General features: G+C 43.8%; 1 protein-coding gene and 1 long non-coding RNA gene across 2 annotated transcripts in view; both read left to right on the top strand.

Moving 5' to 3' along the window:
* Window positions 1-4,505, top strand: part of Sparcl1 (SPARC like 1) — a 31,574-nt gene extending 27,069 nt beyond the window's left edge. Inside the window, exon 11 of the mRNA XM_032916154.1 lies at window positions 4,064-4,505. Within this exon, the coding sequence (XP_032772045.1) occupies window positions 4,064-4,092 (29 nt within the window). The 3' untranslated portion in view covers window positions 4,093-4,505. The remainder of the gene's footprint in view (window positions 1-4,063) is intronic.
* A 1,199-nt stretch (window positions 4,506-5,704) lies between these two features.
* Window positions 5,705-14,454, top strand: LOC116912723. Its single transcript, XR_004389474.1, has 10 exons — window positions 5,705-6,009; window positions 6,915-7,031; window positions 8,628-8,660; window positions 8,748-8,816; window positions 9,671-9,709; window positions 10,207-10,233; window positions 12,322-12,351; window positions 12,433-12,444; window positions 13,167-13,202; window positions 14,297-14,454. It is a non-coding gene; the product is annotated as an uncharacterized LOC116912723 (long non-coding RNA).
* The last annotated feature ends 134 nt before the right edge of the window (window positions 14,455-14,588 follow it).

Genomic DNA, 14,588 nt, shown 5'->3' with positions numbered 1-14,588 from the left:
GACAGACAGACAGACAGACAGACTACAGACAAGCAGACAGACAGAGACAGAAAGAGAAACTGTTGGACACAGAAGATGGTTCCTTCAGTACACTATTTGTCCTGTGAGCACGAAGACCTGAGTTAGATCCCCAGCACCCTTGTAAGAACACCAGGCAGTGTTGGCAAGGATTTGTCATCACGGTGCTGACCGGAGAGCAAGTCTGGTCTCCTTACAAAGTTCCAGACGGGGAGAGGCCACATCCAAGATGGGTTAAGGGACTGGAGAAACAGCTCATTGGTTAAGAGCACTTGCCGTTCTGGAAGAGGACCCAGGTTCAATTCCCAGCACTCAGTAGAGCCTCCCAACTGCCTACAGCTGCAGTTCTTAGGGACCTGATGGTTCTGACCTCCAAGGGCCCCTTTCATGCACATGATGCACACATCTACACTCAGCAACACACAGACACATACTTGTGAAAAAGTAAATAAAATAGTATTTGCTCTGTGTGTCTGTGTGTCTGTGTGTCTGTGTGTTTGTGTGTCTGTGTGTCTGTGTGTCTGTGTGTAGAGGCCTTTAATCCCAGAACTCAGGAAGCAGGGGTAGGTAGATCTCTCTGTGTTCCGGACATAGTGAGTTCCAGGCCAGCCAGAGCTGCATTGACAAACCTTGCCTCAAAATAACAATAACGGTAACTAGGAAAATACTGAGTGACAGCGCTGAGGTTATCCTCTGGCTTCCATGCACACCCATGCATTTGTACACCACTCTCCCACCCCAGTGCACACACAGACATGCTTTATGGATGTATTTAAAACACGTGTGGATGAACATACATTCAAGCAGTAAGAAAAGCAAGACCATCGAACGTCAGAATTTCCCTTGAAGAGGTTATCTGTGCGACCCTCACCCTAAAAGTGAGACCTGATAGTGTCAGAACTGAGCTGTTTAGAGCTCAGCTGCTGTGAGATCCTGCTGCTATAAACGGTTCTCTCTGAACACAGCGAGGAGCCTGTCTCCGTGAGCACCTCGATTTGCTTCATAACAGGTCATCCCCAGAGTAGGGTCAGGAGTCTGGAAGTCACTGGCCTGGACCAGTCTGGGTTAGGGTCATGTGATCAATCTGTGAGCTAATCTAGTGGCTGTCTGCAGGATCAGAGTTTCAAAGGTAGCTCCCTGGGCTGGCTCCAGGCCCCTACCACATGGTAGCCACCTGCAGCATGGGACCTGGTTTCTCCCTTAGTAACCTGTGGCTGAAGTCCATGTTACCGCACCATGTACACAGTCACACAGGACAACCCTGCTCTCATGTAGGGGAATACGGGCCATGAGGGGTCATCGGAAGCCACTTTGGACACTGGACCTTGTTGGTACTGATAAGAAATTAATATTTTAATAGTTTATTAGACTCGGACCGAAACAAAAATATCAATTTCCTTTCTAACGCCTATTCTTCAAGTCAGATATCTACACACTCAAATATAACTACTTCAAGGAGAATATTTATATATTCCAATATATCCCCCCTTCCCTAATGGTTTAGTCTGTGCAACTCCTTGCAGAGGAGACAATGCAAATCAACTTGAACTAGGCTGGGCCTGGACACTTTTGTATATGTCTTTTTACATGACTTGGGATTTTAAAGACCTGATTTTTAAAAAGGCAATTTTGCATAAAGGCCATTTACTGAAGGAAAGAGTTTTTCTTCTTTGGATCCTTTGCAAAAAATGTCTGCAAATCCTTCCACACGTCAGCCTGCCAGGCTCTGCAGTGGGAGGTTGTCTGGGAGGAGCTAGAGAGGTCAAAGCCCAGTGACTTGCAAAACTACTAATCGTCTTGTTTGTCACTGTGGTCTGGCTGGCGTGGTGCTATTTTGAAGTCGGGAGAAGATTATCGCATACCAAACCAATAAGACGGTCATTAAATGTTCCATTAGAGTAAGTAAACAAGTTATCACATCAGATATAGCAGAGCGGGACAGAGAGAGAATGGCATCTTTTTAGAACTGTACTTCCTTGCCTGCGGAAGCTAATATGAGCACAGAAAAGGAAGATAAACTTTAGCCAGCATTTTCCTGAATTTCAGCTGCCCGTCCTCTAAACGAGCCATGCCCAATAGCACAGCTCCTCTGCCTTTGGCCAGCTATGCGCATCAGGCCGCCTAACCTAAGTCGGTCTCATCTTCAGCTGTAGAAACAAAGTTCAGAAAAGTTGTGGGAGGGTCTTCATTTATTTAGCACTGGTGATGTCCCATGTCTTAGTTAGGGTTTCAACTGAGAGGATCAACAACATGACCAAACCAACGTGAAGAAAAAGGGCTCCTTCCAGCTTACAACTCTCGGGTCACACAATCCCTGAGGGAAGTCAAGCAGGACAGGAAGTTAGAGGCAGGAGCTGACACAGAGGCCATGGAGGGTGCTGCTTACTGGCTGGCTCTCCAGAACCCAGGACCTCCTGCTGGTCCCACTACACTGGGTAGGGTCCTTCTACATCAATCATCAATCAAGAAGATGGTTGTCTACACAGGCTTGTCTGTGGGCCAATCAGGTGGGAACATTTTCTCAACTGATGTTCCCTCTTTCTGGATGACTCCAGTCTGGGTCAAGTTGAAAAACAACAACAACAAAAAGAAGAAAAAAAAAACACCAATAATCCACCTATTGACATCTACTCCCATTATTCTTAGGGGAAAACTTCCAAAGGAACTCCTAGGGCAATAAGTCAGACCACACAGGGTCTCCTAAGCCCTTTAAAGACTTTATTTTAAGAGTGTTGGTGCATCACCAAACAGGAGACTCCAGTGGTCACATCATGGAGAGAGTAAAGAACCGCTGAGGATCTTGTGGTAAAACCAGGAGTTGATAAGAATCGAACTCAGAAGTGTCTGTGGGGAAGAAAGCAGTATGGTCAAGACATTGTAAAAACAGGCACATACCCAGCCTGTGCAGCCTTGGGCTATAAGGAGGCAAAGGCTGTAAGGAAAGCTCAGGCAGGAAGCAGACAGCTGAGGGAATCCGGAGAAGGCCCTCAGTGTCCTGTCCCTACCTTGGGCCCAGCAAGATAGCTAGAGGTGCTTTGCTCTGAGGTAGGGAATAGAAGGCCAGGAGCAGATTTAGGGCAATGACAAATACCATTTGGACCGGGTGAAATTTTAATTATTGCCAAGACCAGTACAACCCATAGCCCAACATTGAGTCTGGGTTTCAAGGAGAGTTTAGAGATTGGAATACACACTTGGGGAGTTATGGATATAATTCAGTGGTAGGATTCTCACCTCTCATGTCCATGGCCCTAGGTTTATCCCCAGCAAGAGAAAGAGAGGGATCTAAGCACACAGGAAGCAATTGAAACTAAGGAAGGGGATTATTGTACTGAAGAGACTTTATTAAGTGATCAGGGAACGGTCTATAATCCAACACCAAGGAACTACTAAGTGTGGATGGCAGACAGTAGAGAAGGGGTTCAGAAAGGAGAATGAGCAGTCACCCCCAAAATGAAGGACTACGGGAGAGTTCTGTGTGAAGGCGGTGCAAAGAGAGGAAGAGACTGTGCTGATTGTAAGACGATCAAAAGCAGAAAATGTTCACAGGTCTGGTGATGGAGAAATAGCAGTGCCCAGGCAGCCATGGCACAGTACATGCGTCCACTGGGGGGGCTGGGAGGGTAAGGCTGTGTCCAAGCAGCAACAGGCACATCTTCAGGTGACTCCGTACAAACCCCAACTAAGCTGCACCTAGATTCTCTCTGCTGCATGTCAGCCACCCTCCTTACCTAGCATTTCTCGGTCTGATCCTCCTGGTCGCCTGCCCTTCCTCCTTTGATGGTTCTCAGTGGTACAAAGACTTTCAGAGCTGCCTCAGGATCCATGTGACAGCTGTCTGCCCCAGGGATTCTTATTCCAGAGGCCAGGGGCAAGACCTGGACACATTTTCAAAAGTTCAAGTTATGACTGAGAATCACTATCCTACCGCCTTCTTAGATGGTTTTGCTCATTCGTGGCTCTACCCTTCCTTGGCTTCTCAGACGACTTCCTAAAACTCTGTCTGTCTCTGTCTGTCTAACCATTTGTTTATTTGTTTTTGCAGAAGACATAGATGAAAACCTCCTCTTTTGAATTAAGACTCGAGAGAATCGAAACTTTCCATCAGCCCTGCTTGCTTTAACCACTTCTGCGTAGGAGCCGCCATGACACTCTACATTCCTATGTAGCAAAACGTGTTTGCATGTAAGAGAAGACAATGATAGTAATTGCTTCTTGGAAATATATATATATTAACTTAGTGAATAAAACTTTAAAATTAAGTAGAGTCAATGTCTAAAAGACTGTCCTGCCTGGGGACAGTTACCTATGGTAATGTCACCCTGTGCATCTGCATTTGTAATTGATAATTATAAACTATTAAAAACAGCGTTCGTACTGTCCATGACACCTGATGCATGCTAAGGAAGTGGGATATTGCTCTTTCGAGATTAATATACCTTATTGTCAGTATCCTGATGTCCTAATAAAAAGTCTATGAAACCTCAGATGTCTGCTCAAGATTATTTCCAGCTCTTAAACAATCAAATGTAAAAGACCGACCCGGGGCTTATGTTAGAGAATAAAACAGAACCGTGCCTGAAAGGAAAGATGGAGTTGTTTTCTGTGGCAAACAAACCGTTACAAACTAATTGTGAATGCCCTCGTCATTATGTGAGGTGTGATGGGGGTAGGGCTTCAGTTTAAAAGGTGGGTGATTCTGCACTGCTTTATCCAAACAATTCAAAACTCTGTGCAGTAGGGCATGTGCATCGGAAAGACAGGGGTCTGAAAACTCTCTGTGTTTCAAATCTCAAAATGAAAGGGAGAGATGAAGAGCCGTGGGGTTGCTGTGATAGCCAACACTGTGAGAGAACAGCACTACTACTGGGGTTTGATTTTGTCTTAGAAATGTACACTTCTAGTTGGGCTTTCCTGTTATGCTAAAAGTGTGGGCATAAAAGTACTATTATATTCTTAAACAACATACTTATATATTACTTATTTATGTGAAATATGTACATATTACAAATAGTATATTATATATACCCATGTATATATTTATAGTGTATAGTTATATAAGCAACATATAGTTTTCCAATATCTGAAGTGAGGCCCCAAAAGTTCCTCAGACCCATTTTTTTCCGCTTTTATAATGTCTGTAAGAAAGTGGGAGGTTATGTAGTTTTTCTATTGAAATCAATCAAAAGATATCAATACAAATATCTTCAATTGTTTTTATACTTTATGAGATCAATAAGTCACTTGTTCTTTAACTAAAACTGCATTAAACCATTGACCTTTCTAGATAGTTGGGTTCAATTTGACTAGCCAAAATCTATTTATTTTTATCAAATAGGAAATTAATTTTAGAAATTATTCTAAACTTCATACCACATTTATGGATACTAAAGTTTCTTAATTAGAAGCCCATTTTAGAAGCTGTTTTAGAAACCACACTTAATTATACTGGCATATGTCACTTAGGCTTAAATTTTATTTCACTCAACTTTATAAAAACGCTTTAAAACTAAGGAAAACTGACTTCAATATTATTAAGGATGCCGTCAAACGTTTACTTAAAAATTTTTATGTGAAAAAAATCACTTTCACTTTGAAATGAAAATCCTAAGAATAGAGATATTCAAATCTTACACAAATCTAAGGACCCCAAATACAGACCTAGAGGACAGGTCTCTGAAGCACATTCATGTGCTTGGTGGTTGGCTTTTAATAACAAGTTGGTTATGATAAAGAACTGCTCTGATCCCAGCCAGGGAGCTGAAGCCGTCTTCCTAGTAATCAGTCTTTAAGTCTGTCTCTGTAATTGTAATCTTTCAGAAAGCTGAGTTTCTCGTCTGAAGCCAATTGCTCAGTTTAGCGTTGACCTGGTGAGTCATGTTACCCATGACCATGTAGGCATTAGTGACACAGCTTAAATACTAGCCAGGTGTAGGGATGCCAGTCCACACTGCTCCGAATCTGTGGCTCCAAGGACCATTTGAAGCAAAGGTAATTAAAGCGGTATCATCTATTACCATTTAAAGTATGTGGGACAGTCTTGAGTGGACTAGCTCAATGATTTATACTGTGTCTACGTACTAAGATAAGAAGGAGATTTTAGAGTTTGGATCCTGAAAATATACCAGGGGAAAACACGAGACAGAAAGGGTGAAAAGGAAGCCTGAGTTCACGCAAAATGATACAAACTCAGCCTGAGTTAAGCTTCAGTATGTCACAGAAGCTGGCGGATAATCCATAGGTAGATGGAACTTGCCTCGAATGTTGGGGACCAGGCTTCATTAAAATATGGTGAAGCTGTTTTTTCATAACCAAACTCCATAGTACAACGATTTATTTCAAAATGCAGTGGGTAAGTTAATTCTAAATAAGTCTGATTTTACAAACGTGAAGGTTTACTTCAGAAATGTGGGTTCCCAAGGGCGGCGCAGGCCTTCTTCAGTTGCTTTATCGAGGTTGCTAACGTTACACTTTTTCTTATCAACCCATCTTGCCTTGCAAATGTTTCTCATATCATTTCCTTCCTAGAGGACTCTAATTGTCAGCGACATCCAGGGCCTATGGACTGGTCAGTCTCATGAAGGCACAAACTTGGTGCACTCCCCAGAGACTGTTCTTACCTTTTAGCTGTGACGGCCACGTCCTCACTATAACATTAAAGACAAAAAGATTTGTAGAAACATCACTGTCTCAAGTCACTTCGAGGGCAGCACAGCTGGACGTAGGCAGAACTGTAAGGGAGGGGAGTTGGTGCTGCTGGTAATGTAACCAGCCAGAGGATGTCTCATCCGAACTTAAAGTTTTTCCAAGCTTAAAAATAAGAAATGCAGGTCTAGAGGCGGGATTTCTCCTGACCACTGTCAGCGTGTCTACCTCAAATCATCTGTTGGAAACAGGACAAGGAAGGAAACTAGACTCGATCACCTAGTTCTTTACCTCCAGGCTCTCCCTTCAGAATGAAGCTTTTGCTCCTGGCCTCCCTGCTGAGTGCTGCAGCCGCTCTGCCAATCCCTGTAAGTACTCTGCTCTTCCCTCAACTGCACGGTGAGAGGCTTCAGATGTCTGGGCTAGGAAGTATCTTTATAGTTCACAGAAGGAGAAAGTGAGTTCAGTTCGGGAATGTACTGGGGTCTGTAATCTCCCTGGGTCTACCGCTCGTGTATCAAAGCTCAGCTTCTGCAGACAGTTGCTAGATGGGCGGACCTTGGACAGGAACTAAGTTACGCTTTCCCTGTCAAATGAGTTAGGATGATTCCACAGTGTATAAATAATCGAAAATGGCTCTAAAACGCTTAAAAATCCTACTTGCAACAGAAAGCTCTTAGCAGTGTAAAACAGGCACTCTACAGGGACACAGGTGGGAAGATAGCCATGAACTGAGTGTCATTTATACTGCCCTACATCATCCGGGGAAAGGCTTCTCTCAAAGGTGCCCTGACACAAAGACTAATATTAAAAAGCTTTTGCCTGAAACATACATCCCAGGAGTGTGGCAAACCATTAAAATATTACACACGAATGTCTCTCCTGTACCATCTTGGGAAAAGAAGTTCAGATAACAACCCATGCCCATATGCAACGTGCCCAGATAACAAATCAGTCTCTTGTATTAGATCTGCACCTCTCCTTGCACCGTTAACAAGAACTGTTGGTGGAATGCACTCTCGGTAGAGCTGGGGATCAAACCTGGGGCACTGCACGTTCAGGGTGTATGCTCTTTCTCCCATCTCCAGCTCAGGGTGGTCCTCCGTACCAAATGATAGACACTGCTTGTCTCTGTAGGAACGCCGAGCTAATAGAACTGTTGCAGCATGCACAGTTAACTATGGTCAGCACGCGTTTTCTTCATCTGTGAGCCTCTCTGGAAACGAGTATTGTCTCACCCACGCTGTGCTAATGCACCCTGCCCACTTGCCAGCAACACTTGCTCTGTTCTGTGAAATAGTGGTGCGTTTTATGACACCACACTGAATACATAAGACACAGCGGCAAAACACAACACCAGCTGAACCTTTTGTTGTGCACTGACGACAGCCACACTCTCCACATCCATAAGAAGTGAGATCTGTAGGAACAACATGCTTATTGTAGAGTGTGTCCAGCACCAGTTAAGCATGAAACCCTCTCCCATACACATTTCTGCAACAAGGGGGCTTTCAAAGGAATGATAGGTTATTCAGAAGTTGTGGGGAGGTTACAGAATTTAGGCTAAGACTCCCACTCCCTTCACCTTGAACTTCTACATACTGAAAACAAGTCTGGAGCCTTACTGATGCTAAACATACCAGTATAAGGCATGGATACCTCACCAATATGAGGTGTATAATCTTAAAAAGAACTTTTGGGAGTAAAATTTTAAAGCCAAAAAAACAAAACAAAACAAAACAAAAAAACAAAACCAAACAAACAAACAAACACCGGGTGGTCTGTCATTGGACAAAAATCATTTCAGCGTTTCCCTGTTAAATATGAAACTTACTTCAGTGGATATGCAAGGCTGTCGAGCAGAATGCTCACAGGACGCTTCTGGGCTGTTCTCACATAAAATAAAATGTCTTGATGGGTAACGTATACAGCTGCTTCACCTTGCTGCTTTTCTTGTTTTCAAGCTTGGACAATCTGGAGGGAGTTCCAGCGAACAGGTACACTGCACTTCAAACAGCACCTTGGCCACTTAAAAGCTGTCAAGTTCGCAATCGGGACCATTCACGCTGTGTTTCTGTTTACAGAGATTTAATTTGTACCCACCACAAATCCTGCCGTTCTTTCCTCAGTTTCCCCTTCCGCAGGCTCCTCTGGTAAGTAGGGTGTGGGACCTCTCAGGCCTATCATGGTTATTAAACTTTCCAAACTGTGTCCCAGAAATATGACACGTTAAAAAAAAGAAAGCTACCGGCTCTGGGTGTTCACAGTCCTCTCCCAGCACAACTTGTATTGACAGTGACAGTCAACTGGTCATCCTGCATTCAGCACTGTGACTTGCCTCTGGCACTGTGGTCTCTCCCCATGTTCCTTCTTAGTCAACACGTGCTTGGGCTAATGACGCTGACTATGAAGAGCCTCACTCTTCCTGAGGTAAAACGGTGGCCGCTGTGACAGTCATTCTTTGGCTGTTACTAAATCACTTTGCCGCTTTGTTTTCTCCCATAAAAATGTCCTCGGTTTCTATAAGTTTTTGTTAAAAGTCAAAGCAAACGCTTTTAGATATGTTCCCAGACAAAAGTCAACACTGCCTAGGCTTTAACTCAAATCCTTCCCAAAGAAACAGGCCCTGGGCAAGGAAAAGAAATCCATGGTGTATGGTGGAATCTCCCTTCCGGCCAGCAGAGGGCACCCTGTGTGTTAAAGCAAGGGGAAGGTGCACGTGTGGAGGAGAAATTGAAGGGCTTGCAAGAAAATGAACACTGGACACATGGCAGATGCCTGGGCACTTAGTTTACCTAATTACGCAAAATATAACTCCTAAAAGGAAAATAGCATATCCGATCCAGAGCTGCGTGAGGACAGTGGTCTTGTTTATGGCCGCCCCACATTCAGCGCACACAGAGAGGTTAAAGGGAATAAAGAACAGAAAACAGCGAGGGGGGCAGGGGGGAGGGGGGGAGGCTTGGCTGGTCTCACCCACAATTCCCCCGTTCTTTCCTTTGTGTAGATCCCGATTCCTTTTCCTTTCCCTTTTGATCCTAATCAGGTAAGTGTACTTAAAACCTCTCTTAAGAAGATACTTAAATGACTAAAACTTAAAACCTGTTTTGTTTGATTTAAAGAATTAATCTACAGTTCCCACATATCTCTGAGCTTATATGTCTAAGCTATGTGTTTATTATATTATATCAGCCAAAATTTAAATACTATTGGAATTGTGAGAGGAAACCATTGGCTTTCTTTCATGGCCAGTTTGCCCTACCTATAACACAGTGAGCACATGTGAGTTATCACATATCACAAAATGTCCCTACTGTGCTGAGACCCCCACAAGGCAAACTGTGGAGTGCGCATTTCCAGAGATAGTTTTTTAAAAGGTGTGGGAGGGGTTGTAAACTCTCAGTGATATGATTTAATGATGGAATTTTAGAACTGCTGGGGGTTCTTAAAACTGTTTCCATTTACCAGGGTGATTCAAAGTTGTAACTCCACGTTGTAATGCTACATTGTAACTCTTGGTTTGTTCTGTTTCCTTTATTCAAGGTTCTGACACCTAACCAACTTCTGGCGGTAAATATATTCTGTTCTGTGGATCTATGGGGTCTTTAAGAATACAGCACCCAATAGCATAAAAATGAGCCAGTTTATTCTGGAAACCACTGCACTTATCCAGTTCATCCTAACACACAGTAAGGACACCTGTTAAATCCAAAGGCCAAAACCAACCCAGTGCAGGAGAAGAGCTCTTTTCATTCATTCAATTCATCCATCTATAACGTGACGAGATTATGTCTTTATTACTGATGTGAGTTAAGTGACATAGTGGAGGAGTCAGAAAACCTAGAGGAACAGAATAAAGTGCTTTAGGAAGAGAAGATAGATTCCACCACTAATGAATTGCCACAGCATGTAATATGTGAGGCCTCATCAAATCTAAACCCCAAAGGAGGCTTGCTTGTTTTTGAGACAAGCTCTATATAGTGCTTGGTGGTCTGGAACTCAGTGTATAGACCAGGCTGGTCTCAACTTCTGAGATAACTTTCTGCCTCTGCCTCTGCCTCTGCCTCTGCCTCTGCCTCTGCCTCTGCCTCTGCCTCTGCCTCTGCCTCTGCCTCTGCCTCTGCCTCTGCCTCTGCCTCTGCCTCTGCCTCTGCCTCTGCCTCTGCCTCCTCTGCCTCTGCCTCTGCCTCTCTGCCTCTGCCTCTGCCTCTGCCCCTGCCCCTGCCCCTGCCCCTGCCCCTGCCTCTGCCTCCACAGTGCTGAGATTAAAGACATGCACTGCCATGTCTGACCCACAAGATTTTTTTTAATTAACTGCACATAATTCAACTGTTGAATGAATTGTTTACTGGCTAGTAAGTTCCTTAGAATATCACTTTATGAAACTATCAGAGGGATACTTTGAATATAATTACAAGATATAAAACTAGAAGATTCCAGTTCTGTCTAAAACAGACAAACCTTTCTGAAGCAGAAGCACATTTCACAACGAATAAAATAACATGTTATTCCTTCAAATGCTATTAATAAAACAAGGTATTTTTATAGTTGCTGGTGTCTTAGAAACACGGGCACACAGTATTCTTTTAAAGTCAGAAAGTCGAGCCAAAATAGCTCATGTGTCTGAGATAAAATTTCCCAGGATTTTAAAATTCAGACCAGCTCAAGTCATCTTGGATATATAAACGTACCAGGAAGTCAACTTCGGTTCAAGAAACTGGTGCTCACCCCACAGCATACTCTGTTTATGTTATAACCCATTTCCAAAGATCGAATCATAAAACTCCAAGCACTCTTATTAAAGGTGCTTCAGGGCCTCCTTTGGTGCCTGGTGATTATTACATCCCCCGATTGGGCCTTCCAGTCCCAGCCCAACTGCAGGAGCACCCAGCATCCAGTGCTGGGAAACTAGGTCCCGGTGTCACCTGTAGACTTGACCCAGCTCTGTGGCTTTGCCCATCCACCTACATGGAAAGCAATGTCCTGCCTGACTTCTGAGTGTGTTCTCTCTGCAGAGAATCTTATTCAAGTTACCAGGGGCCTTCTTAGAGAACCCCAACAACACTTACAGAGCTGCCCGCCCTTCCCCTCCCTTCCCCTCCCCCAATCTCCCTCTACCCCTTTCTCACCCTCCCCCAAAACTCAGTACCCAGAACACTGCTTATACAGAAGAACGCCGAGGTTGGCTTCACTATTCCTACATGTTCTGGGGCAGGCAGCTTTATACATAAAGGGATTCACCAATTAGACCAATCCAAGCTCTTGAAGAAGCCGCTGAGCTCTTGAGGAAGCGACAGAGCAACACATCTCCAGTGAAACAGCTGTGTAAGCAGATCTGCAAGACAGAGCTCCCCTTCATAGCTTTGCCACAATAAGTCATTCAACAGGGCGTTCACATCCATGACCGAAATGTCACTTGCTCAAAGTGGACCAGAGTTTCCTCAGCTTTCTACCTTTGAGATACAGCAAATATAGTTAGAAGGTAGAGTATTTATGTAAATTAAAGGAATTCGAATCCTCCTCAATCCTGTACAAACCAAGTATAGTTCCCAATTCAAACATCCACGTACAAAACATTTCAACGGACCTGCATACTGAGGTGAATGTAAGTTAAAATGCAAACCCACTGAGAGGACTAACCCTTTTCTTCTTTTACAGTTAATCACTTCTATTTTGAACCAACTGCAGGTAAATCTTATTTTCATAAACTACAAAGTCACTAAGTGAACTGTGGTGAGTGTTTAACTTTTTTTTCCTTATTTTTTTTAGGGCTTCCTTGGGGTAAGATTTTATTTCTGGTTATATTGATAAAGGTGACGTCCATTGTCAGAGAAGTGGGGGGGAACCCCTCTAAATCAACCCAATGCATTAAGCCAGTCATAGCCCATGGTGTTATGAATTCAGTTCCCAGACCTTTAGGCCTGGGTCTCTGCATCTCTAACAGTAAGTACCTTCTCGCAAGGCAGTTTCACAAAGTTAAGATTATGGACGCCAACACAACATTAGGTCGTGAACTCTCAAGTACTTACATTTTGCCTTAGGCTTACTTCCCTCTAACAGACAATTCACAGTAACAGACTGAGCAAAGCCCATTGTAAAATTACCGAACGCAATCATGGCCTGACCTCAAGGCAGTGCCCAATCCCAATTTTAAGGGGGTGGGAGGGGGAATGTGTTGTCAGCCACCAGCCTTCCTTGCATTAAGTTTTACTGCCCTGGAATATTACTAGTCCTTTCCGCCACCGTGAAGATTCCCCTCCATCAGGCCTCCCCACACCATGTGGAAGAAATTACCCTCTATTTAACCCAAGATACTTAAGGCTTCCGTTTCTCAGCATTCGCAGATTACCAAAGCACATGGTTTTCCATGCCAGTCTCCCAATCACACCAGTATTAACACATCAACAACAAAATAAACATAAGACCGGACAGGCCGGTGGAGGTGGGAGGGGAATCCTGAAAAGGTCTCAGATACTGACAGTAAATGCTCTCTATTCCAACAGAGATAATCTTCCCGGCTACATCTGAAGACGTGCACGGTGAGTACAATCTCCAAAACTCCTTCATGAACTAATATGTTAAGTAAATATTCCCATTTTTTTATCGTAAGAGTTTTGCCACCACAGATGGCATCTCTGTTAGTAAATTAACACCAAGATAAAAGCAATTCGGAAGACCAACGTAACGTCACAGGGTGTGTTTCTCCAAGGATGTTTTGTAACTGTATTTGAGTGGGCTGGGCTGTGGCTCAGTAGGAGCACTGCTTGCCCCTCATGTGGAAGGCACTGGGGTACACTCATAGCACCACAATACAATAAAATATGAGTTTATTTGGCAAGACTCCAGAAATAGAATATATATCACAGAAGTTCCGAATATTTAAAACGTATCCTTTCAAGCCGGAGTGGTCTTGAAAAATAGCTGGAATTTTCAAGTTCCCTCTTTAACCACACCTTTAACTTTTAAGACAATTAGGACATTAAGTAAAATGAGGATATATTTGTGTTTGAAATGTTTTCAGAAGCTCAGGAGTGCCTGTGGCAGACAAATGATGACTCTGGTCACTATCTTTGGATTAAGAAATTATGAAATAAACTGTCTTTAGCCTAAAATTATGCACAATTTCAATAGTATTAGCCAATCAGACAAGTCTTCACATTCAATAGCACTGGCCAATCAGACGAGCCTTTGCACTCTGTGCACCACCTTGGCTCATGAAGTCCAGCTTACGTAACAGAATTTATATCACCACACATAGTCCACCTAGCAGACTCCTCGAGGATCAACTCACAATGGCGTCAGAACCTTGGTGTAGAATTCAGCAGACAAGAGTGGGCTCTGGGAATGGGGAAGTGGAGACCAGATCTTAGTTCTGTCCCTTGTGGGAGATCTTGAGCAACCATTCTAAAGCCAGCGGCCTCACCAGTGAAATGTCTGAGGCTGGAATAGCATTTAGTAAGAGTCACCTAGCTTTCCTAGTGTTCTACCAGTGCCTCTAGGAGGAGAGAGCACTCTTCACGCTGAACACAATCGAGTACAAGGAATAAAAGGACAGACCCCCACAGCGACCAGGAGTAGACACTCCTGACAGGAAGGCCGGAAGCTAACAGCTTCAATGTTTCCTCTATTGCAGATGGGGCAGCTGTCCAGGTTACCCGCCTTGTTATCCGCAGCTTGGAATGGTCTTAACGTCTTGTAGACTCTATAGAACGTTCTGTGAAACACCAAATACCACAGGCACATCTACTATCTACAGCCATACGCTCTAAATAAAATTCTCACTAAAACTCCTGTGTGGACTCCAGTTCGGAGTTGTAGTGACTGTTCAGTTTCTTGCGAGCTTCTGAAAGCAGTTCCGTCTCGGTGTTTGGAAACAGCATTCCCCACAAGCCGGGTTCACCCGGGCCCTCCTGAGCAGCCATCCT

Source organism: Rattus rattus, chromosome 11 (genome assembly GCF_011064425.1).
Source record: "Rattus rattus isolate New Zealand chromosome 11, Rrattus_CSIRO_v1, whole genome shotgun sequence".
Classification (NCBI taxonomy): Eukaryota; Metazoa; Chordata; class Mammalia; order Rodentia; family Muridae; genus Rattus; species Rattus rattus.
This window is presented reverse-complemented; position numbering and strand designations above follow the sequence as displayed.